Genomic DNA, 26,672 nt, shown 5'->3' with positions numbered 1-26,672 from the left:
ATAGTCATTCAGGTACTTCAATAGAAAGCGAAATGGCACTTACTACTTCACAGTGCTTTCAGGTTTTAGGGCTCATTATAATGAAGTCTAAGCAGTTATAAGGTATCTAGAGTAAGACGACCTGTAGGAGTATTTGCACAGCTGCTGCAGGACCCGTCAAACCAGTCTTTGCATTCAAGAAGGTGATTAATTTATGAATATTTGGAATTATGAATGAACTGTTGTCTTATGAAGCATAGCTAAAGAGTTGAGTGCCTTTTGTCATAATTCTTCAAGAACACTATATTTTTGAAATTTTTAAAAATATTTTTTAAACTCAGGCGACAAAGAACATTGGTTTCTCAGACAGCTTAATTCTTACACTTTGGTATAATAGGTAATTTTTTTTCCCAGAGCAAGATCAGATACAGTAGAGCCAAGTATAAAACTCAGCACTTCAGTGATTGCTGGTCACAGATGTTGAAGAAGTAGTTCTCAAGCCCTGAAAATTAAGAAAGCTTTTCTTAAGCTCTTCTGCCTCTCATAGTTTTCATACGCTTCCTTTACAGAAAGGGTTATTTAGTGCCTAATTAATGTAGTAGTTATGTAGTCCACATTGCAACATTTTCTTAGCAGGGATAGTACTTTGGGTCTTTCTTGTGTACCTACATGTTAGCAAGGAAAATAAAAAAGGAAAAATTTAATGCCCTTGAGAACAATTCAAGTTAACAAATCCAGAAGTACTATTGAAAGAGGGAACTGGCCAATGTCTTTGCTTCCTTGTGAGTGTGAGTTTTGGGGGTTTGGTGGGGTATATTTGAAGGTGGTCTTAGTAAGACCATCCAGATATTTTTAAATTCAGACTTTCGTTGAAGCATATCTCTCTGTATAATCTTCAGGTTTTTTGAGAATTTTTTGTTGTGCTGATTTTTGTCCATTATAGGCTGTGTACGATTTGGGCCTAACTCTAAAATATTTGTATGGTAAAAGCCTTTCTTTCATGTTTGAACTAGACTCATAGAAAAAAAAAAAAGCTTTTGTTTACCATCTAGTGATTATCTCCACATTCTTTTTATCTTGCTTTTTTTCTTTTCTATCTGGATATATTCCTAAAAGGATTTTTCTTACTGTCTTTCTTTCCCCGGGCTTGATTCAATTAAATGAAACATCTTCATTATGTTGCTGCCTTTTGATCCCATCAGCCAGCCAAACTGTGATATCAGCTATGTTTTAAGAGGACATAAAGTATGTGGTAGAATCAGACATTCTTTTGTAATCTTGTGTACTTAAAATGAATGTACTGTTTCCCATTTTACATGAAGAATCACACAGGAGAATTTAATTGAGATCTGCAAGCCTCTTTTAGCTGGTGATGTACTCAAGAGCCCCTTCCTAAATTATGACTGGAGTCTGTTTTCACCAATCCAGTTGTTTCTGAGCACCACTATTTGCTTTTTTTCTCCTTTACACACATATCATTGAGTAATTCCCACCACTGCATTCCATATACCCGGTCAAACAACTGAATGGAGACACATCCGTGTTTGTTCTGGCAGTAGCATCTCTATACTCATGGCTTGAGACCCACACTGTTGTTCAGTCTGCCCAACTTTGGATGGGTGTGGTCTGTTTCTCAGTTAAAATGTGATGTTTCTTAGTCCCTAACAGAAGAAACTTTGTTCTTTTGTGTTTACTCTAAATATTTGCATGGCTTTCAGTTTTATTTGCTGTGATATCTTGTTCTTTGCTCTGTTTTTCTGTGGATTACTTATTGTAATATGACATATGGGGGTTTTTTAATGACTGAAGAGATTTAGCCAGCACTTAATTTATGTGAAGAATTTGTTCCCTAAGACTAACTTATCCCCACTTACTATAGACAGGAAAAGTTCTAGAAGAAGAGAAGTTACCTAATATAACCACCCAAATTTAGATGTCTTGGGTATCCCACAGGAGATCCAAAGAAACATCTCTATTTAAATTTTTGAACTTCATATGTGAAAGAAGATCAAAGAATCTTTATTTCTAGATCACTGAATATTCTGAGTGGGAAGGGACCCTCAAGGATCATTAAGTCCAGCTCTTAGGTGAATGGCCCAAACAGGGATTGAACCCCGATGTTATTAATGCCATGCTCTCACCAACTGAGCTAAGATGCTGTCTTCATATGGATTTTAGTATGCAGGACTAAATTTTTTTTTTCTGAATTTTTCCAGAGGTGTCCAAAACAATGTACTTTCCTTTCATATACTTATATAGATTGATCTAGTAAATGAAATGTGGATACCCTTGCCTTATTTTTAAATATTCAAATATAGTATTTTTCAGAGTTTCCTGATAGCACAGAATTAAATGTTCCAGGTTTAACTCTCTCCTTTGCTGTTATTTTTCAGTTTGTTGTTTTTTTATGTTGTTTCCTCCACTTTTTTTAGTCATGTTAGAATACATGTGATCTTTCATAACAAAATACATGTAGAATTAAACTGATTGATACTTCTGTTTTCTGATTTGTTAATCATCCTGGTGTAATTTAATTTTGTTTTGTTTTCAAATTGTGGTAACTGCATTTTGGAAAATAATGCTTATAGCACTGTGGGATTTTCTTCTACTTTTTCCAATTAAAAGCTGTAGAAAAGAGTCATTGAAAGAAGCGTTGCTTTGCCAAAACTTAATGGAAAAATGAAATATTTGTATTTTTTAGAATGTGTGCCTCAGTATTGAAGAAGTGCAGCCTTTGCAGTGCTTTTCACTTTGCAGGATTCCCAGCAGTGCAGAGCCCTGGGAGGGTGCTGAGTTTCTGGCCTAATGAGAGGCTGTTTGTGTCTGAGGTGTGGTGGTGGTCAGTGTGAGTACACTGAGCTGTAAACTCACGCTGGGTTTGTGTGGAAAGCCTTATGCTTCCATCTCTCCTTGCTTCTGGCTGGACTTTTTCACAATAAACTGATAGTTCAGACCTAAATTCATAAAACTTCAAGGCTCTTAGATCAGTAACATAAGATAAATGAGAAATTTCCTATTTCTTTAGAGGGATGAAATAGTAAGTAATAGTGAAAAAACAAATCCAAATTAATCAATGGTACTTAAGCATTCAAACACCTTCTTGTTTAAAAGAATTTTGTTCTTTATAGCCAAGAAATTCCTGTCCTACCCAGAGCAGTGATAGAGCTATTGTGGGCTCACACAGAGGAAAGGCTAAAATAGTGTTAATAATAAAATATAAATATAAAATAAAATAATGAAGCCTGGGGTTTTTTTCAGGTTTTTATTGGCTAGCCTACCAGTGACTCATATCAGATGCTTCCCAGCTGTTACATACACAGCCTTTTAAGGCATTAGATAAAAAAGGGAAAATCTTCCCTTTATTCTTTTTCTAACAGTTGTAATTTTCTCTCTTCCTTTCCTGGGTGACTCATTAAGAATCTAGCAGCAGGTTAAACAGGTGGACCTGTTTGCTGACAGCTTAAGACAAACATAGCATTTGAAGAAATAATTCTTTTTTGCTTTAAGTATAGATTTGAGTGTAACAGTTACAGTGGAAAGACTGGACTCAGGTGTAAAGATTTCCTCAATATCTTCTGATTATAGTATTTCAGTAATTAGTAACCTGTTGATGTTATTAAACATTAGGAAATATGTCTATGTTGACCCTTTCTTTTTTTTTAAGTCAAAATATTAGAGATTGGCAAAGTAAAATATTTGCATGTGCAGTTGTATTTATAACTGGAGAGAAAAAAATATGTTGGGAAAATATTTTGAAAGAACATTATTTTCCAGGTAGGTTCAGATTGGACATTAGAAGGAATTTCTTCACAGAAAGGCTGATGGAATGTTGGAATGGTCTGCCCAGGGAGGTAATGGGGTCATGGTCCCTGGAGGTGTTTAAGGAAAGACGGGACGTGGCACTTTGTGTCATGGTCTGGTTGACGTGGTGGTGTTGGGTCACAGGTTGGACCTGATCTCCGAGGTCTTTTCCAACCCAACTGATTCTGTGATTTTTTCATCACAGTATTCCAGTTATGTTTGATAAACCTGTGATATTTTTCCCATTGCTTTCTTCACAGAGACTACAGTGTCTTTTGCTTCCTTGTGATGAACACATCATGTTTGACACTAAAAAGTGTTAAATAAGTGACAGTTAAACTCATAGTTAAGGCTGCACTATGATCATTGGCGAGGGAAAAGGCATAGCAGAACATACACTGTTCCTGTTGAGCTATTACTCTTTATAACATAAAAAGGAAAAATGAAGCTTTGATTTGCTTCATAAACAGCTACATGAGACAATAGTTTCTTGTTGTTGCAGATCCCTTTTAATCTTAATTTCAACAGTATGTCTTTTCAGGAAACAGTTGAAGTATTTTTGAAACATCCTTCTGTAAAAGATGACTCAGATCTTGAGGGAAGAACATCCTTCATGTGGGCAGCTGGCAAAGGCAGTGATGATGTCATTAGGACTATGCTGACTTTAAAATTGGACATTGATATCAATATGACAGACAAATACGCCGGCACAGGTAAGATGCTTTACAGTAAAGAGACACTGGATCTTTCTAATCAGTGTGATTTCCACCAAATAAAAACATAGTAAGAAGCTATATTGGTCTTTTTCTGAATGTGTACTTTTACCCTGAAAACATTTCTGTGTTAGTTTAATTATATGTGTTGAGTCAATTCTTTGCCTTACTGTGGGAAAGAAACAAACTTTTTCTGCACAGATTGGAACAGCTCATTTGAAACCTAGCAAGAAGAAACGTACTCCAATGCTATTTAGTTAGTTCTGTAATCCTGGGAGAGGAAGAGCTGTTCTGTATTTTGAAGAATAAAATGAAATATAGTCGCATAAAAAGCTCTTCCTGAAAATGCCTGTTCAAAAATGTATTCGACAGTACATAAATACTTTGAAACAATATAGACCAAACTTACCACTGAGGTAGCTAAATTATCATCCTGTTGTCCAAAAAAGAGGTCAAACTTGATATTCCCCAAGTTTATCTTCCTGTTATCTACCTGAAACAAAAGATAAGTAGGTGACACATTGTTTCAGGATTCAAACATGTAAGTGAGGAAATTCAAAATTTCCTGTAGCAACTATGAATTTACCTTCTTTAAGGGAAAAAAAAAAGAATTTTTGGTAGAAATATTGTACCTGTGTAGTGCTTTCAACAAAAACAGAATAACAGTTCTGACAGGTGGGAGAGACAGGTGTTGAAGTGCTTATGTATTCAAGAGTGTTTGAAATGTAGGAAAAGCATTTGAGTTGTATTGTATGCTGGTGGCATCTGAATGAAAAAACAGGAGAATGTGGATATATTTGGTGTAAATTTGGAGAGGTTTGATAGCAGGGCTTCAGGGTAAGCTATGTGTAGGGAGATCAGACACTACCCACTGCCACATACAGCTAGGTCACAAAGTTAGAAGTTAAGTGCAAAAATATATTTATCTATGTATAATAAGGAGTAAAATCATAGCTAAGCTGATAGTCAGACAACACACTCATGAATAATACAATAATGGGCATTTCTCGTGAAAATTATGTTTTTTAAATAAACAAGAATGTGTATTGCAATGTTTGTTTATATAAATTTTAAAGTATTTGTTTTACAGTTTACTCAAGCATTATCTTTTGGCTGTGCACACATGCAAACTAGGCTAAACTGCATGCTTAGATTTAGGGGACTTGCAGTGTAGATTTATCCCAATCAAGAAACAGAGATATGAATTTAACAGTTTTTCTTTTTTCAGAGTGCACTTTGAATAGCATACAAATGGTAAATAAACGCTATGTCAGGGTTGTGCGGTTCAGGATTTGAAACATATTGAAACATCAATATTATTTTCATATTATAAATTGAATTTTTAAAATTTCCTGTGGTGGTATGCTGGATCTTAACAAAATGCATAATACGGTTAATATAAAATTCTAATTAAATATCTAAATTCTTGTTTTTCTTACAATTTAGCACACACACAAAAAAATCAGTCTTTCCAAGTTGTGATAGTTTGAAATTTTTCAGTTTAAGAAATAGTGCAACAAATAAAATCTCAGTCTTCATGTCTGATGACTTCACAAACAATGTATTCTACAATTTTAGTCTTGTTTCATCTTTTACCAGTCTCACCTACGTTTGCTACTTCCTGACAGTTCCCTTTTAAATACCTCTTAGTATTTGTTTCAGACCTTAAGGTGCAGCAATGTTGTAGTTACTGTGCAAACCTCCTTACAAAAGGGTTTTTTTCTTTGCAGGCAGTAATCGGTAATCACATACTGTGTTTCTGAAATTACTCAGGTGTGGATTTCATGCTTGAATAATTCAGGTGGTTGTGTTTGCTATCATTCAGTCTTAAACCTTTCATAGCAGTGGTATGTAATCACCTTTTAATCTTGATTTCGTTGTAGGGCTTTTGATCCAAGGAAATGGATGGGTTTTCCATTTGCTTGCAAGTGCCGTTGTGTAGAACACACGAACAGTCTCGAAGTGGGGAGCGGTGCTGTCGAGCAGCCCGAGCTGCACCGCTGTGCCAGCGAGTGCAGTAGCATGGGCTTTATTATAGCAAGCTCTAAACATAAAAGGAAGCCCACCAGTAAATCACTCTCTGATTTTTTTTTTTTTTTTTCCAAAGGTTCTTAATCATTCCCAAGTTTTCGTGAGGGAAAAGCAGTGTTGCGTTCGGACGGGAAACTATGCACTAATAGAAAATAGCGCACATGCCTCCGTGCCTGGGATACAGTTGCTGAGCAGAGTTCAAGGCTGTGTTTTTCTGACTTTTGTGTGCAGGCTCAGTTCAGCTCGGTTGTAGGGTTGCGTTAACGCAGCCTTTTGCATTTACTTAAAAAGAGCAAGCTCTCCATTGAGCTCCGCTAGAACATCGAGACTCTCGGCATTGTGTAGGAGAATGACACCAAGGGAAAGGAATTTCCCTCCTCTCAGAGATCAGCGCTGCAGGAGCATTACAGGGGCAGCTTTATAGCTCTGCCGTCACTGCGCACAATGGAGAGGGCTCTGTCTGTCGGCTGAACAAAGGGCCCATTGTGACCAGCTGGCTGAAGAATCTCTTCAGTCACCGTGACTCCATCACAGAAAATTTGGCTTACAAGAAAATATTGAGCACAAAGTGCGAAACAAGATGCCTGCGTCAGAATGAGTGATAGGGGGAAAGAACTGGCCAAGCTGACACAGCAGCTCTTTTTCTATTGTATTGTTACACACACCCCATGTGTCATCTGATGGAGTGGTTTATTGCCTTTGGTTTCATAAGGGATTCAGGACAAAAACCAGAACCTAGAGTTTACTGTGAGGTCAGACCATGAAAACCAGGCCCGTCCAAAAGTACGTAGCAGCAGGCATCTCATTGGTGTCCAGTTCCCACTGATAGCCACCCACTCGCAAAGCTGCTGCACAGGCACGCACTTTTCACGAGTGCGGTGAGCACCGCTGTGCTTTTAGGCTGCTACCCTTAAATCAGCGTCCTCTCAAAGGCATGATTTCAATTTTCACTTCTCAGAGTGTCTCTGGCTCTGACCCTGGTGCTTTGTCTGTGTCACAATGTAACTATCACTTATTTTGTGACTAAGGCAGCGCACACCAGCTGGATTCGGGTCAATGACAACACGAACAACCTGAGCCTTTTAGTAGGGCCTGTGTAACAGGTTGTGCTGGGCTACTGTCTCATAAGCTGGTACTGGTTGTAAACAGTAGCTGCCAAATACAAAAATACTGGTTTTATATTCTGGCTGTGGTTCAAGAAGCTTCTCCTTCTAATGCTGGCCTTTGTGGTGTGCATTTCTGTATAATGCCTCTGCTAGATCCTGACCCTGTTTTAACATTAAACAAATACAGACGTGTGGGTAGTGTTTACAGCCCCGCATTTTGCTGGCATGAGGAGATTCAGTTCTCACCAAGCATGAGTATTTCTGAAATGTCATGGGGAAATATGAATTCACTTTATTAAATGCACACTTATGAACTGCGTTGGTTTGTGTTTTTATTCTAAATTATTTTGATTTTGTTATCTGTGAAATATTCTACATTTAAGGCAGTATGAGAATGTAGATTGTCTGATTTGACTGCTGACTATAGGAAATAATCCAAAGCATATTGAAATCAAACTGTGAGTGAAATCACCAATACACGTGTCCTCCATTGGTTTGAAATCTCATTGCTGTGTGTAGTTCTCCTTTCCTTCAAAAAGAGCCGTGAACTGGTCATCCTCAGCTCTGGCTGACAGTGCCTGCAGGATGCTGTGTTAGGCAATAGCAACTCCAGTTACAGGGCACCACATCTTGTGCCCTGTAAGTTCTGAGAACTCATACCTGAGTTCTGAAGTATCTGAAGTAGCAGCATGTGGTACTTCTGTAATATTTTTCTTTTTCTTGAAGAAAACAGGGAGCCGGAGATATTGTGCAAGATATAATGGTCTTGCTACATAATTTAGTGTAAAATTTTCTCCAAGTAATTCTGAAACAAAAAAAAGGGGGTCAGGGAGGAGCAGGAACAGCTGGGTAGTTATCTGAAGTTAGTTTTAATTGAGACAACTTTGCTTATTTGAAAGGAAAAAAAAGTCATTTTCAGGAAAGCATTGAAGAAATAATGAAAGCTTTCTTTCACTGGTGATGAGCAATCTCAGAAAAGCCACAAAACAGAGGGAGAAGTAAATCATGTTATGTTCTCTTAATCAGAAGCTGCTCTTCTTCCACAAATCCTCACTGTAAGCCAATCTTGGTGGTGTTAAATGTAAAATTTCTATTTGTGCAAGTTAGAAACATGTTTCAGGGCTAAGAGTTTTTCTGTTTGTTGTTTGTATGGCAAGAAAATGTTGTTACATCATCACTTGTTAGGATTCTTCAGTTTCTTGTGGTTGAAAAGTACTTTTTTCACCAAAATAGTTGTAATTAATTTTTATTTTGACTGCTTTAATTGTGAAACTCTAAAGCTCATGGCATTGTGGTTTCTCTTTCCTACTACTTTATTCTTCCAGCATTACATGCTGCTGCCCTTTCTGGCCACGTCAGCACAGTGAAACTGCTGCTGGAGCATAAAGCACAGGTAGATGCTCTGGATGTCATGAAACACACCCCACTTTTCCGAGCCTGTGAGATGGGACACAAGGAAGTGATTCAAACACTCATTAAAGGTCAGCTCTTAGGGCTTCACAAACCTGTTCAGAGTTCTGGTGCTGCTTCCTATGAGAATGGGAAATAAACAGCTGAGCAAGAGGTGGAGTAGGAAGTTGCTTCCCCTAAAGCATGTTTTGTCTGCAAGCTCCCCTTGTGAAATAGTGAATCTAAAATATTATTACTGTTGTGCAAAATGGCTAGAAGTGTTAAATACAAAACTTTCAAAACTGGGATTATTCTTTTCACAGGTCATTTCTGCTTAAGCCTTTGCAAGTACATTCTAGACTCTCAAACTAACTCTTCCCCCAGCAAGTCTTTTCTTTCTTTTGTTTTTGTTTGGTTTTTTTTCCTCCAGTAAATAAGACCAAATGAAGCTTTATTCACTTTTGTGAAGAACCATTTTTAGGGTTCTTTGAAGACTTTTTAAGTGAATCTTTTTTTTTAATGTACATAGCTATCAAAAGTCCTACATCATTAATATTTTCCTCTGGTTGTTTTGTAAAAGCAGTATTTTGTTTGTAGACAGAAACAGGATTTAACAAAATTCACAGTGTTAGATAATTGTAAAATATCTGCTGAAGGGTAAGAAGTACAGTGAAATAACAGTGGCATCTTAGATGCAAAATTCTGTCATTTTAGCTGCCCAGAAACAACTCTCTCCGACTTGAGACATTACCCCACTTATGCAAAGATGAAGTATCCAGGCTAAATTTTGCAAGTATTCCATCAACCAGCCTTTCTTACTGAAAAGTGTTCTTGCCTCCATGATCTGCTGGGCATATTTTAACCTCCTGTTAAGCTCTTCCTCCCACTCCCTGTGCCATTTAGCTTTTGTAGATGCAAGAAGCTTGGCTATCAAAATCTGAGTTATGTTTAATTAAATATTTTATAATATAGAGAGTCATTGTTGCTGGTTGGTTCAAGTTCTTGCATTTGTGGAGTTTTGCTTTTGTACAGAATTTTTATATCTTGCAAGAACATAGAGAGAAATTAATTATCTGCATAAAAGAGTCTTGGCATGCTTGAATTTTAAAAAATGAGCTTATTTTATAAGTTATTCTTACATTGTGAATATTTTCTCTTGCCTGCTTTAGAGATGTAAAAAGAAATTTAATCTGTAATCTAATTTCTGGAAGTTATTTTGTTGTTAAGAAAGGAAAGTTCTACTAAAAATTCATAGACCTGAAACAAATAAAATAGGTTTTTCATGGGCATTTGATAAGTCTGAATATCCTAAAGCAACTTAGAGGATAATCAGAAGATTGTAAAAAAGTTAGATGCCTAACCATTCATTCCCAATTAATTTTAAGTTTTAGAATTTGAGTAACAAAATTGAAGTTGCTTTCCAAAATACTTCACTGAATTGCCAGTTTACCAAATAAGTTCTATTTGAAAATAAAATTACTATTTTCTTAGCATTCAACAGTATTTTCTTTTTGTGCCCAAAAATGTATTTGTCATTACAGGAGGAGCAAGAGTAGATTTGGTTGACCAAGACGGCCATTCACCCCTTCACTGGGCAGCCCTGGGAGGAAATGCTGACGTGTGCCAAATCCTGATAGAAAATAAAATCAACCCTAATGTGCAAGATTATGCAGGTAGAACACCTCTGCAGTGTGCTGCTTATGGAGGTTACATTAACTGCATGGTAGTGTTGCTGGAAAACAATGCAGATCCAAATATTCAGGATAAAGAGGTATGTTGTTGTACTTCACTGAGGTATTTAATTAACTTGAGAATAACCATAAATCAAAACATTCTCCTTTTCTTCAAGGTCATTCTCTTTTCCAGGACATAGAAGCATCTTTGCTGCTGCTTGTCACAAAAGGAAATGCATCCTGGCATCATTTTGCCTGTGCCTTCACTTCTAAGATCTCGAAAGAAAAGTAGTATTTTAATATGCAGCAGGAATCGAAGATTCCTATTTTTCCAGACCACTTTTGATTTTTTCTTATCAAAGTGGGATCATATGAGGAGTCATATTAATCATCTGATTTCTTAATTTCTATAATTCATTATTAACAGCTGACATGGGAATGTGATTTTGTAGTCTGTAGTGTGTTCCTCCAGCACAGAAATAGAGCAAGTAAGAAAATAAGATACTGCAAGTGAGATTGCACAGTGACTGCTTCAGTTACCTTCCCACATTAAGTACCCACATATGTATCACTCTTCCAGGTAAAAAAAAAAAGAAGAACCCCACAGATTGGTTTATGTGTTCTTTTGTGTCATTATTCACGCAGTAATTGAAATTAGGAGCCAGAATAATTGTGCAACCTATAACAGATTTCTTTGTTACATGATATAATTTCTCAGAAGTCGGTAGAACCTCATCAGTCAAAAGAGCTTCACCCAATTCATTGAAATTTTCTGTAGCTATTTGTTGCAGGGCATAGATAATTCCAGGTAATGGAGACCTGGTTTTCATTATGGGTTCTACAGAGCATGCTGTACATCTTTTGCAATGAAAGAAACTGTTAGTCTTCTAATTCTGCTTTTCAGCTGTTTTAGGTGGAAAAACACTAGTGTTGAAATCTTGTTAAAAAAAAAAAGAATTCATTTTTAAGTGTTGTGTTCTTCTTATTTTAACAAGGAAGTTTATTTAGAAGAACCAGTTTGTTCTTCATGTCCAGAAAAGCATTGAATTACAGCATGATTTATGACTTTTATTGTGGCGTGGTAGAGTTTGGGGGTAATGCTTTTTTTTGTTCTGTTCTATTGTTTTACAGGGCAGAACTGCCCTGCACTGGCTCTGTAACAATGGCTACCTTGATGCTATAAAGTTGCTGCTCGGCTTTGATGCTTTCCCCAATCACATGGAGAACAGTGAGGAGAGGTATTGCTTGTCTGAAGGTGTTATTTTGTAATTGAGCCAAGGCACTACCTTCGATTTAAATGTTAAATGTTCAGATGCTGCAAGAGAATCGTCATCTTGTATCTCAAAGGAGTGCTGTAATCTTGGGCTTCAGCGTAAGCAGCTTTTCTAGTGTGAAAGTTCTATTTCTTAACTAAGACCTTGCAACTTCAACTGTTTATACTTCTGAGCCTTGAACTTATGGAGTATTTACTCACACTAGTCTTGTTTGAAATATTAAAGATCTTTCTCATTTATATGGAGTTGATAGCAGATGTGTATGGACAAAGGATTAAAAGGCAATTCTGCTGCTGTTGGAATAGACTGGAACTTTTATATTTGATACAAATACAGCAAGAAGAAAGAAAGTGGGAGAAATGTAACATTATGTTTTAAAATGGTGATTACACAGAACCTGGTGGCTACCTGTATTCTAAAGGCCTAGTTTTTAAAAAAAAGTCTCCTATAATCATAAAGAGACAGCACATTTGCATCTCTTTTCTTTGTCTTTCATTGACATATAAATAATGGTTTTTTAAAAGTGATTTGGGTTGTGGAGTTTGAATTAGTCACCTGAACATGAAGATAATTACTATTAGCAGAAATTTATAATGCCTCTTTTTAAAGTAGATGACCTTCTCATAATTATAAGATTATGAACAGCATGCCATATAAATTTGAATATTTCAACATTTAAAATAACTTAAGGGGTTTGCCACCCCACATTTCAGTGCTAAATTTGAGACTTGCATACTTAACCCCCATCATTTCTCTTTTGTTCTCTACTCTAAACCACTCAGATCTCTCTTCCTTTCTGTTCTTATTTTTTCTTGAGAAACACAAATGAAAGTATAACTAGTTCCTAATTAAGTAGTGTCAAGGCTCTCTTTAGTAATTTTTGATAGAAAATTGAATAAACAGTTTTAATTAAATTGCTTTTAATGAGTGAGATTAAAAGCCTCTATTTTGCCAGAAAGGAGACTGCTGTTATCTTTACTTTGTAGAAATGTACTAATGATGCTCAAATGTGAAGAAAATATCTTCACTGTGGTTTACCACAACCATTCAGATAGTATGTATTTTTGTTTCCCTCTGGCATTAATATACGTTCTGATGTATAAATCTAGATTACTCAAAATATAACTAGAAGTATTCCAAATGTCTGTTGATAAGCACTACTGCATGTGCAGAACAAAAGAGATCCCCAGTATTTCTAGGTGGATCAGTCTTTAAATATAATTCTCCTAAAATATATATAAAAATTGCACAGTTGCATCTAAAAAATACCTACAAATCTTTTTTTATTGTTAATAGATTGGAAGTTTGGAAAGTGGAAAATCAAGTTAAGTGTTGTAAGAGAGAGGAAAAATAACCTTATGGATATGGTTCATCTGTAATTGAAGTGGTTTTTAATCAGTAACAATTTCACTACATAGTGACTTTTTTCAAATATTCCTATAGGAAAAGGCTTCCCTTCTTTACTTTCTTAGAGTGTAATAAAAGATACCAGTTAAAAATTCAAACATAGTGGTTATAACTAAAAGATTAGTGAAAAGATAGAGCTGAGATTGCATCTAGGATTTTAAGCTGCCTACTTGCTTGCCAAGTATGTGATCAAGTGCTAGTCTGGAGGGTGTTGGGTTTGTTGTTCCTTCCAAATTCATTTTGTAATCCAACTTAATGTCCTGAATGCATCAAGCTGCTGCTTGACCACCTTCATGTTAAATTACCTATAACAGCTGATGGCTGATGTCTTCGTGTGTTTCCCTGTGAAGCCAGCTTGATTTAAAAGCTATCTGCTTTAGAAAGAATCAAGGGAAAGAAAAGTTACATTAAGCTTTGAACTGACAGAACAGAGGAGTGTATGTAAGTGTCCAGTCATACAAACCCCTCTTCAGATTTGATTTCAGTGATTTTTTTACTTTCAAAAGTAGCTCTGGTGGAGTTAGAGAATCCACATTTAAAAATATGGATCTTCATGACTGGGACCTGCAATAGAATACATTGTCTTGGTAGCTACACGGTATAGCATAAAGTTTACTTTAGTATCCTTTGTGTCTTTAAAATATTCAAAATTAGGAATACTTTAAAAATGTTTAATTACGTTCCTGCTGAAGTTCCCATTTCTGGGTTTTTGAAAGTCTGTATCTCTTTAAATGCCATCAGCAGCACACCTTGACATCCAAATTTTCATGTTATGTCATTGTCTTTATTCCTGCAGACACCTCAGTTCAGATTCTGTTTACCCTTCCATCAAACCATCGCTGTGTGGCAGGTCCAATTGTGCTTTCTGTCTGTTTTTCTTTGCTTACCAGCACTGCATCCCAGCAAGTTACCATCAACAAGAGCCCTAATTTTCACCATCACATGCATTGACATTTGTTATTGGATAGTCTGATGTGATATAGTCTTGATTATGGTTTGTGACTGATAATTTTCAGCCCCTAAATGTCTTTGCCTAAAGTTTCAGTGTCGGTGTGGGAGAGATGTAAATTTTGCTCCCATGTTGACAGTGGGAAATTCAGGAATTATTTTGAAAAAGGCTTAGGTGTCTTTGACACCATTAAAACCCAAAGCAATTTAATATTTTGAACACCTGTGTCCATTTGAAAACAGACTTTAGTCTTCCTAGTACCTTAAAAACCGGTATTATCATTTTAGATCGCTACTGATCTAATCCTGCTGCTTGGTCAGTCATATCGTCCTCAGTCAATGTTATAGAAGCTAAGCCAGATTTGACAGTAGGTCTCTAGAACTTAAACTCATATGGAAATAACACAAAAATATTTTAACTTACTTTTTCTTTCTATTTCTATATGAAAATCTCAGTAACACCTTTTAAAGACTGCTTGCCTGCCACAGTTAATGCTGTGGATGGGGCTTTGGGACATTCTGTCCAAACACCTCGTGTAGTCTGATCCCCCTCTCCCCCACCTTCCATATTAGGAGGCTAAAATAAGCTTTAAACATAACCACAGTGTGTAGAATGAATAAGGTAGGTAAATAATGCTTAAAAAGGTGAGGAAAACTACTTAAACTGTGTTTAATCTGTCTCCATACTAGAAGTTGCCTTATTATGGAAAGAGGGTTAAGTAAATGCACATTATAGCTAGAGTTCTAGATCAATAATAGTTGTTGTGGTTTTGTTTTGCTTTTGTTTTTTTTAGATATACTCCACTTGATTATGCCTTGCTTGGTGAACACCACGAAGTGATTCAGTTCATGTTAGAACACGGGGCTCTGTCTATAGCTGCCATTCAGGATATTGCTGCTTTCAAAATTCAGGCTGTCTACAAAGGATACAAAGTTAGAAAGGCTTTTCAAGAGAGGAAGAATCTTTTAATGAAACATGAACAGCTGAGAAAAGATGCTGCTGCCAAGTAAGTCTGAGACTTGAAATCTACTCCAGCAAATAGGTATTTGTTGTTAGTTTGTATTTATCAGTGTGTGATTTTATGTTGCTCATCAGGTTTTGTTCCTCTTTATGAAATTCATGAAACTGAAGGAAGCATATAACTTCCATATAACTATAGACAGATGGAAGTTATTTTCCATATAATCCCAGTTTAAATAACAAACTTTATATAATATAAAATAACAAGGCAAAATACCAAAGGCTGGGAAAATAGCATGTTAGCATCCATGGATCTTTGCCTGATATTCTGTATGATGATAAAATGGCTTGGGAAACATTTATCACTTGAAGGTGATGGAAATAATTATTGACCTGTCAAGTCTTGATATCAGTTTTGAAAAGAAATTAATAAGTAGCTGAGGAAAAAAACCAAAAACAAATCAGGGAAAGCCTAATGTTTCTCTAGCAGCCTGAACTCCTGGATTCTATTTGCGACTTCATTTTGGGCACTATCATTCTCTGCACTTATATTTTCTGGTCTTGAATTACAGAGTTCCTATGAATTGGTTATATTGCAGTACTGATAACTAATATATGCAATTCAAATAGTTATCAGCAAGATGTCTAAGTTCTGGCTGAATTTCAACCCAATTTAAATGTGGTAGTGGTAGCACAGTGGTGAAACTCTAAAATCAAAAGGTACATAAATGATTATCAAAATGCTTTGCTTGCTTGGGGTTTATCCTCAAGATTCTTAGTATGAAATTAGCACCTGGTTTCTCTTGAAGAAATCTGATTCTGAAGTGAAAAAACATAACAGTCTGAAAAGATTTCTGCATGATTTGGTAGAATTATTTTGATAAAGAGAGATCATATGAAAAAACCACACAACATAATGATTGAACCTAGAGGTGTTGGTGTTGCACCTGTGTATCACAGACAAATTCAGCTGCACTACACTCTGTATCAAATTTGGTTGTTTGATGTTCTGCATAACTAGCCAGTTGGACCTTCACTGGGTTTGAGTGCTGCTACTGTATAACGCTTGTTATTCCCCAGGAGGAACCAAAGCTAGAAATATCAGGTAACTCATCTCTTACTCACATCTTTACATCCTGAAGTTGTAACCTGTAGCTCTCCTACTGTTTACCTTTTCTGCTGAAGTCAGTATAAGTCAAAACCATGCAAGGAGAAGCTGCCTTTGAAAATATTTCTTTTTAATGTGGAGAGCTCTGCTTATTGCTGTGTGGTCACACCTGACTTTACCAAATGAGATGGTTTTATCCTTTGTGATGACAGTCATTTTTAGAAGAATCTCTGATCCACCATGTAGAAGATTAAATGGAAAAGAATTGCCTCATGGAAATTTGGAGATATTTTTGTAATAGTTTTCCTTTGTGTGTTTCTGATGTAGTTTCTGAAACTTACTTAGCTGTTGTCGATTTGTTTGAAAACAATAGAAACAAAGTCTGTGTACCAAATACCATAAAAAGAGAATTACAGTACAATTGGAGTGTACAAGCAAATCAGGTTGTCACATAACAAGTTTTATTTAATTGCAGTTTTATGATCTGTAATAAACTGAAGGGGACATTATGTTGTCATCATTCTGCGTACCCATCTGTGCATTCCACAGCTAAAATTGGCCAGGGTGTTGCTGCAAAGAAAAAACTATTATCCTTACTGATGTTTAAAAATCTGGTCTCCAGATAAAGCTAGATATTACGTGGGGATCCAGAATGATGGTGAATTCCTAGATCAAACACTCCCCCCTCTCCAAATATTTCAGTGTAGGTATTTAAAACTTGCTTTGTAATATGTTATTTTAGAGAGTCTCATTAAGATAAATCATTCCTATGAGTCTGCATTTAGTTAGTCTTTTTTTTTTTTTTTTTTTACCCTAACAAAAAGTCAGCCAGCATCTTATACCTGTATTATTTTCTGGTAAAATTACATTCACTGTATTTAAAGCCTATGAAATATTTCTATACAAACATCTTCTCCCATGTTCTGTGCTATAAAAAAAAAAATTGTAATTTATAAAATGAAGTTTGATGAAGGCCAAAACAACATGCACACTAATATGTCACTGAGCAAAGAGACACACCAGCAGACCAATTTGGGTAAGCAGGGAGTCATTGACAAAGCTCAAATGTAAAAATGCAGTTTACAGGAGGCAGAAGCTGGGACAGACTGCAAAGGCAGAGTGTAAAAGCATGGCTTGGGAGTGTAGGGATGGTGTCAGAAACACCAAAACTCAAATGGATTTGAGATTTTAAAGGTGACTTTGTGCTTCTATATTAATAAAAGCAGTAATACATTAGTAAAAAGCTGAGCAAGGGATATGTGGGCCTGTTGCTGAATGGTGCATTTAGTGACAACAGACACAGGTGTGGCAGGAGTACTCAATGCCTTCTCATCCTCAGTCTTCCAAAAGAAGGTCTCCCAGGCCTCTTTGCTAAGAGAATTGGTTCAAGGAGGAGAACTGCCAGCTGTGAATGAGGATTAAGTCAGGGATGGCTTGAGAGAACTCAGCTGAGACAAGTCCATGGGACCAGACTGGCAGCATCCAAGGGTACAGAAAGAACTGGCACCATTAAAAGGCCACTTTCCAATGTCTTTGAAAGGTCACATAGACTAGGGAAGGTCTCCTGTGGTGAGAGGAAAGAAAATGTTGCACCCAGCTTCAAAAAGGGCTAAAAAAATAATCTGGGGAACTGTAGTCTGGTTGGTGTCCCTGGTCTCTGGGAAACTTGTAACAGACAGAAGTTGAAACAAGAGATTTTGTCTGGAAATAAAGAGAAATTCTTTCACCCTTGGGACAATCAAGCAGTAGAACAGCCCAAAGAGGTTGTATTGTCTCTGTCCATAAAAGTTCTCAAGGTGGATAAAAAGCTGAGCCACCCAATTGGACCCTGTTTTGAGCATCATGTTAGCCTCCATGACTTCCTGAGATTCCAGTCCTGAAATCCTTCCAGACTTCAAAACGAGGATTTTGGTTTACTTCCTGCAAAACCAGGTATTTAAGAAAATAATATCTAAGGGTTTAAAACATATTCAGGGAAACCTAATGTCCAATATATTGAATTTTGAAAGGGCTGCAGAACTCGTTCCTCATTTGTTCACCTTCCCTTTCAATTTCTCAGAATGAGCTCCTGAATCCATACTTTTCTTTTTCATTTTAGCCAGTTGGAGGAAGCTGATTGAGAATGAGGATGTGAAAGGGAAATGGATGAAAGTGAGTAAGTAGCTCCTGATATTTAGGAAGAGAAGAGCAGCAAGAAAATAAGCACTTCAATTAAACAGCCTTCAGTAGATTTAGAAAAATGTTCTCATGCCAAGAGAGTACAAGTAGATTATGAGGTTTTTCAAAAGACTGGTGGTTAGCCCTGCATGCTGGGAAAAGATAGGAGAGTGTGGCAACAGAGAAAATAATGAGCTCTTCAGCAACCTGAAAAGGGAAAGCACATATTGGAAATTTGATGTAATTACTAAAATTGACTGTAATAAGAACATACAGTGATAAAGCTAAACAAGCTGAGGTGCTAAATAAGAAGAACTGGCAAAGGATGTGGGGTAGGTATCACAATAAACCATTGTAAACATACTCATTGTAAAAGGAAGAGTAAAGAAACAGTTGGTCCATGAGAGATGCTAAGTAGACTGAACTGTTCTGTGGGGTTTTTTTTCACTTCACAAGAAATTACATCCAACCAACTCAATTTTCTTTTGTGTCTGAATAACAAGTTTTGTGGCCATGGAGAAACAGTAGCTGTCATTCAGACTTGCCTAAAGTCTTCATACTTCCTCATGGGAAATTTCTCATTTCTCACCTTTAAACTGGAATGTATATTGATGAGAATTTCACATAAATCCATCATGAATGTGTATTTTCATTTAAAAAGTAAATTTAAATTTGAAAATAGCACCAAAATGCAGAAGATTGTAAGCACATTGAAGACTAAATTAGAAATCTGAATGGTGGTAAAATACATATGAGAAATGACTGAGGAAAAAATAGGTAGTTAGGTAAGAACTAATGGACTGCTCTACATATTTGGGAAGACCGGTCAACATAGGAATACTGGAGAGAAATTAACTGTTGTCTTAACATTTTTATTAAGGACTATCAATTTAAAAGATTATTGTAGATCAGAAGCTGAACATGTCACGAGTCAGTGGTGTCATTCTTCTGAAAATAATCATCATGCTAGGCTGTGTAGCAGGAGATGCTGTTTATACAACATGAAATACAACTCCTTTTAGTCCAGGTGAAGCTCTACCTGTAGTAGGATCATGCCTGGAGATCTCTTTTCAGTTGTGATTTTTTAAGTAAGTTTATTTTCTGCAAGGTTAACTTTAAAAACACTCTCCTTTAAAATATCCTTCAGTGACTAGATAAAAAACTTAAGTTTCTATTCTTAACAGAATAGAAAAGGTTGAATTCATTTTAGCAGAATCAAAAATTCAAAGCATCTCTGTCTCTTCCCAAATGTGTGTGTGAGGCTGAAACTGTTCCTTTCCATCTGCTAAAGGCTCAGTTTTCAGTCTTTCACTTTTGCAACAAAGTACAAGTTTATGACCATTCAGGACAAAATTGTGTTGCATTTACAATGGAAAGTGTTGGCCTGCCAGGTCTATTACCACTCTTGAGCTGTAGCTGTCTAACTTGAGAGCCCAAATTTGGATCCTGTTGAGTCACCAGAACCTCCTAAGAATGACTGAGAGCCCTGAAGTTAGAATCTTGTCTGCTTCCTTCACTTGTTCATGAAACTTAGCCTCTCAAATTGGACAGCAGTAAAACTTGGAAATCTTAATTTCAAAGAGATCCTTCACTTGTAATACAGGCTGAATTTCTGATTAAATAAAGCAAAACACAAGGTTCTTATGTGTTCAGGAGTCTATTATTCAACTAAGCTGTACTGTGACCATTATGATGATACTTTATGAATAGGGAGCTTTAAAATCCCTTCCCTTTATTCTTTCTTCAGTTTAATCTGAAAAAGTAGTACACAGATAAGACCTTTAAAGAAAAAAAAACTTTTTTCTTCTTGGTTTCTGGTCCTGTGTCATTTCAATAACTTTACAATTGGTATGTTGCTGAAGTTATTGTTTTGAGTTGATCTGCTCATCAGAGGAGTGCAGGTCACTCTGGCTTGATTGTGTATCACACAGCCCATCTCACACTTCCTTTTCTAATACCCTGAATAGAGGGTATTGGTACTAGGCTGCTTATTCTTGTGGAGAATGGAAAATTACTATTCTGTGAATAGCAAGATCTGATTTATCAGCTCAAATGGCACAGTAATGGCAGTGAGATCCATACTGTACACAGTCCCAACATCCCTGCATAGTCCGGTTGTGGAATGCCAATATTAATTGAAACTAGCCACTTTTTTTCATGCCAGAGGGAATACTGAATCCCAGGCTGCTAGGAGTGTATTTTTTTAGATCAATTAGCAGCTTTTCAGGTGCAAAGTTCAATCAGCTTCTTCTGCAGAGCATAGTTGATAGCACTGACAGATAAAGTTAGGGCTTCTCGCTGGCAGCTCGCGCTGCAGTGACACGCGCTGGCAGTGACACCACTCACAGGAACTGGGGCTGGCGTGCTGCATAACTCACCTGTCACACGCCGTGCTGGGAGGTGATGTGGCAACAGTCTGCAGACTGTGTTGGAGCACTGGAAGCAAGTTAAAATACCAGGCAGCTACATGATACGGCATTTACCGCCTGTCCGTCCAACAGGAGAGGTGTCACTTTGGCCAACAACCAGGGCTTAATTTACAAAAAACAAATTCAATGGGAGGTAGGTATGTAACGTTTGCTGTGTGCTATTGGGTTTATTCTGCTTGGTAGGAACAAGAATTTAAAAGATAAAGTGCAATGATAGCCCACTGTATTTCAAAATAGGCTGCAAAATTTTATTCAATGGATGCACCTTTCCTAAGTTTGTCCAAAATTCTCTTTTATGGCTACACTGTTAAGAGATGCGTGACTTATTTCATTTTGGAAATCCAAATGTCACCATTGTAATGGCATACTATGTGCACACAAGTTTCTAATTCACATCTCATATTTTCAGTATTTGTCATTTATATGACATGTAATGTATATGCAAAATTTATTATCTACCAATGACAAATACATAGCAGCAAGTTAGTACCAGTATCTAGTTCAAAGTTGGTTTATTATTGTCTGTACTAACTATGGCACATTTAAGTATGAAAAAATAATTTTCAAAGGTACTGTGTTTTTTGTTAGTTTTTTGCTTTTCAAATACAGTGCATTGCGTTATTACTTACATGAAAACATTGCTCTTTACTAATTACAAACATAATTATAAGTGTCATGATTCTTTTAAAAATCCTAATTTTAATTTTTGTATACTTATAGACCCCCCTAAATTTAGTTGTTTTCAATAAGTGAGTGTTTTAAGATCAGTTAAAACAACTGCAAACTGAATGGGCAGCTGTCTGACAAGGACTTAACCTTCATCAGGCTGTAGCTGCAAGTCAGTTTTTGTTTTGGATCAAGCCAAGACATTTCAGTGCAACGTGTGTCCTTTTCTCATGAAAAAGATGTCAAGTCAAGGTTTTGTTGTGGCAGCATCAGATTTTTAGAGAGGAGTGTGTTCAAGTTAGATATATGCTCCCAAGATTTAATCTTTGGAACTCTTATGGTATGGACTATAATTGCAGGAAACGTGAAGAAGAAACTAAGAGGAAAGAAGCCAAGCTGCAGAAAGGGATGCAGAACATGGAACAAAACAAGTTTTGGGTACAACAGAATCCCGCAAATCGGGAGAAGGCCACCAGTGTCCCACAGCTACCCAACAAAGCAGCTGACACACAGAGCAAGAGGATTCTGTCCCTCAATGCTTCACAGATCCAACCAGGGAGAAACAGCAGAGGTTCACCTAAAGCTGGTCACAACAAAGGGGCCCCGAAGGAGAGCTGCCTGTCAGCGGAGCCTCAGAGCGAAGGTCATAAGATCAGGCAAGGTTTGTGATCTTTTTTAATTGCGCTGTTTATCCACTTTGTCCAGTTCTTGGGGTTTTTTTTATATAGGACCCATTTTGTCTTGCTGTGATTTCATAATCTTTCATCACTTGAGCAATTTGTGCAGCAGGGTAGAGTTAGATACACATTCTTTTACTCTGTGTGAAGTAGTGAAAAACACCAGTATAGTGTCTTATGGAGTCTATAAAAATACGTAGAATATATGAAAACAGGCTGTGGGCAATGTTCTATTAGTTGCACTCTTTGGAGAAAATAAGATTAAAGATATTTGACATATCTGTGGTGCACATGAAGAATGTTAATGGAGAAATGGTATCTCTTGTTTTTAAATGAGATTTATCCTCTAGCTCAATCCAAACTGTCAGTGTTTGAAAGAATGCTATGCCTTTTTTAGGTATGCATTCCCTTTTTGTTACTGAAGTGATGCCAGGAAAGTTGATGCAACCAGGATCAAATCATGAAGTTGTATAGTCAGTTCTCATTAGGTGTTTTAATCAATCTTCTTTATTGGACTTCATTGGTCATTTTATTGGAATTAAATATAAATTTAGACCCTTTGGGCTATGAAAACTATGATTCAGTTGTTGGGTGTTTTCTGATCTGGTTATCCAGTCAAAAGGGTATCCTGTAAAGCATCGTTTCACCAGGTTCTGGATGATCCAGATGATTTTCTGGAATGCCAGTATATCAAAGATCTCTTTCTTTTCTTTTTCCCTTGATACCTACCCTGTAACATTCTGTCTGTTACATTTCATCCTGTCTGGTCTATTTTCTCACTCTCATTAATTTTCAAGCAGAATGGAAGGTGGATGGAAGATGGGGAATTTTCAGTTTTGCACTGCAGTCTGGCTTTCGAGTCACCCTCACCAGAGTGTTTAGAAGCAGTGATCACACAGCAGCAAGGGAGAAATAGGAAGGACTTCATAGTTTCATTCAGGATGTCAAGGGAAGTACTGAGAAGCCAAGTGCTTTGGGTTTCCTGGGTCAGTGGGTTATCCTGTGCCAGGATACAGGATGGATAGAGCAGGAGCTTTTCAGGCATCTAACTCAAATGTAATGTTAGAAAGAAAACCATTTGTAAAACATTGAGCAAATGAAAGAGTTTGGGACTCTACTGTGACAGGCAATCATGTCCTCTTCTGATTCTTCCTGCTTGCATTTTTTTTGTTCATTTAAGTGAATCCTAGTGTGCCTCAAAGGTAACTGAGCAAAAAAATCAGAGACATAAACTATGTTTTGCTGGATCAGAGACTGAACATTGTTTTCCAATTCTCTGTCTAAAGATTCATTGAGGAAACACATCAAAAGCAAGTCAAGTTGTGTCCATTTCCATTGTGACAAAGCCAACGAGGGAACAAAAGTTGAAGTGAAACATCAGGTTGCACCTGCTGCAGAAGTGGACGGAGAAAAGCACAAGGAACATGCTGTTGACACAACGGGTGCCTGTGCTCGGAGGAGCAGGAGGCTTCCTGCTTCTGCCTGTAGGACTGCCTGTGCTGGGGAAAAGCAAAGGGATTCAAGTCAGCCTCCCTCTGGCAAGAGGGACCACAGTGAGGGAAGGGCTGTGTTCTTCTGCGATGCCGCTTGTACCGGTGGAACAGCGCAAAACTCAAAGCTGGGTGAAGCTTCTTTCAAAGGCAAAAGGCACCAGCAGAAACCCAGAAATAAGGAGGTAAATGATAAGAGATGTTCACCAGCTGGTTCTAGTAGACCAGGAAGTGCCAAAACAGTATTTGTAAGCACCAGAAATGACAGCCTGCACGCTGTAGAACAAACTGTCAAAGTGGGAAACAATGAAATAGAAAAAAAGGCCTCCTCATTATTGTCTGCTGAGGCAGAACCTACCAGGACTGTGCCAAGAAACCCAGTAACATGTTCTGCTTCTGATCACAGTTTGAACTTGGAAAAAACAGGCATAATTGGATCCAGGAATGCAGATGATCAATTGTGTTCTGTTCCATGGCAAAGTACAAATATTGAACTAATCCCTTTAGAGATTCGAATGCAGATCATAGAAAAAGAAAGAAAAAGAAAAGAGCTGTTTCGGAAGAAGAACTATGCTGCCACAGTCATACAGAGGACGTGGAGAAGGTAAGATTACTGTTTCAGTAGCTAGAGAAGAGTGAGATACAAGTAGATGTCAATTAAACTAGGCCTGTTGGAAACGTCCTTTATTTGGGCCTTTTGCTTACAATGTTGCCAGTGCTAAACGAGGAAGTTAATAATCTTTCTCCACACAAGGGGAAGTGGGTTCCAGTTGCCTAGAGTTACATCAGTCAGTTCATAAAAAGTGCAAGGTAAGTGATGACTTTTAATACTCAGAGAAATTGTTAAACTTCTATTTCAAGCACTGATATTTCTTTAGACTGTGAATCAGGATTTGCCTAAGCCTGGAGTTCAGTGACACATGTGAAATTGTGCTCTGACCTGACTTTTAACCAGATAACCAAACCACGGGATGTTTGGAAGCTTTGAGTGTTCATTGCCAAAACTTGAAGCTAGCTTGAATACCTTGATTAAGCAGGAACAACTGCTGTACAGAAGAGAGAGATATGTCCCAGTGTTTGCTTTCCACAGCATTATCCCGCTTTCATGAATTTGTGAGTTTCAACCTCAGAAATGCAATCATTCTAAAAGTACATGCTCCTTAATATTTAATTTCTTACCAAAATAGGCATGAAGAGTATGGCTGTAGGGGAAGCACACTCTTCTTATTTCTTGTTTTTATTTAAACTTTCTTTGATTTTTATTGGGTGCAGAAACCTATAAATTGCTGATGTTTACTAATATTCTTTCCAGGTCTCTCACTCATTTAACAGTTTCTCTGAGGAACTCTGAGTTGAAGATGTCCCTGGCCATGGCAGGGAGGGTAGAGGAGATGGTCTTTAAAAATCCCTTCCAACCCAAACCACGCTGTGGCACTGTGATTCCATGCCATATTCCTCATACCCACTCTGAACTGCATAGCAAAGCAGCCATTGTTCTCCCAGGGTTCTACCAGTTCTGCCCTCTCTGCTGTTCCCACTCACTGTGCAAGCAGCTGGGTGCTCCTTGGCCTTCTTTTCTGATGTAGATCCCAAGCTCTTGTCTTATGTGTTCAAATCCTTTAGATACCAAAAGCTAAAGGCAGTCAGGAGTAGGCACGTGCCATGGCTTTAAGACAAAGCAGAGCAATGTGTAGTGAGTGCTTGTGCAAATTTCCTCACAAGAACTGGGATCCAAAGTCTTGCATTAAGCTGACTTACCTGCATGAAAATCTGCATTCCATTTGCACTTCTGACTCTCTGAAGATTCTGATAGGCCTTTCTATACTGCTGAAACAGGGATGGTGTGCAATCTCTCCAAGAAGTGCATGCACTTACTAACACTTAGCATTTTGGAACTTGTGGGAATTAAAGATTGTTTAAATTACATCTGTTATTTAAATACTTAATAGTGAAAAATAAATATATTTTTTCTCTTTGCAAGAACTCATAGAACACTAACAAAGATCATAAATTCTGCAGGACTGCAGGAGAGATTAGTTTGGCAGTTCTTCCACAGTCCTGTGTTTTCTTTTGGTCCAAACTTGCTCTGGTAAATAGCATGTACTTGTAGACAGCAATAAAATTATACACTGTTAATTCTGTGTAATTCTACATTAGAAACATGTAGAAGTACGTGCTTGAGTTCTGGAATTTCTCTAAATTAGAATTAAATGTATTTGTCTCACTCTGCAAATTTTATATTCCTGATTTATTTATTGAAGGCAAACACAACAGCAGAGTGGTACTGGTCTACTTAAGTGTATCAAACTTGCCATTCTCAGGAGAATGTTTCAATTCCCAAATCTGCGAACTTTATAAATGTACTCCTCAAAAGTGTATTCTAAGGTGTGTGGCTTGCCAAAGGTTAATTGCTTATCCTGCTTGTTGAGGCTTACAGATTCTGTGTCTGTGTTCTCTCATGGGGGGCACCGGGGCCTGTACCATGCTCCAGGGCCCACAGGGAGTCAACAGAAGCTGGAATAAGTTGGTTGTCGTCGCTGTTGTTCTCCCACTGGAGTCAAGCTGTATTTTTTTAATATATTATTTCTGTGTGCATACTTTGGCCAGCAGTAGTTTTTAAGATTAGAGCCTCTGTAACAATGAGTGAGAACACCACTTGCCAGCTTTGTTGTTCTGCACATGGATATTCCACTTTTCTTTTAGGCGCAGTAGTTTTGTTGACTAAGCATCAGGTATTTTAAAGCACCATGTCAGATTCATATTGTATCAGACTTGGTCCCATTCCCTTTTTTTCTCACTAGGATCAGAATGATGTGTTACGAGAGAGCTGAATTAAAATAATGAATTAAAACAATCTACAGAT

General features: G+C 37.2%; 1 protein-coding gene across 7 annotated transcripts in view; it reads left to right on the top strand.

Annotated features, from left to right (window-relative positions):
- The window catches only part of INVS (inversin), an 85,094-nt gene that overhangs the window by 52,302 nt on the left and 6,120 nt on the right, over nt 1-26,672 (top strand). For 6 of the 7 annotated variants that reach the window (XM_048289179.1, XM_048289178.1, XM_048289181.1 and 3 more), the window contains 7 exons: nt 4,322-4,493; nt 8,956-9,111; nt 10,561-10,790; nt 11,824-11,930; nt 15,116-15,328; nt 22,002-22,303; nt 23,606-24,413. In XM_048289179.1, the coding sequence (XP_048145136.1) occupies nt 4,322-4,493; nt 8,956-9,111; nt 10,561-10,790; nt 11,824-11,930; nt 15,116-15,328; nt 22,002-22,303; nt 23,606-24,413 (1,988 nt within the window). The remainder of the gene's footprint in view (nt 1-4,321; nt 4,494-8,955; nt 9,112-10,560; nt 10,791-11,823; nt 11,931-15,115; nt 15,329-22,001; nt 22,304-23,605; nt 24,414-26,672) is intronic. The other variant, XM_048289180.1, reaches the window with a different exon arrangement.

Source organism: Corvus hawaiiensis, chromosome 30 (genome assembly GCF_020740725.1).
Source record: "Corvus hawaiiensis isolate bCorHaw1 chromosome 30, bCorHaw1.pri.cur, whole genome shotgun sequence".
Classification (NCBI taxonomy): domain Eukaryota; kingdom Metazoa; phylum Chordata; class Aves; order Passeriformes; family Corvidae; genus Corvus; species Corvus hawaiiensis.
This window is presented reverse-complemented; position numbering and strand designations above follow the sequence as displayed.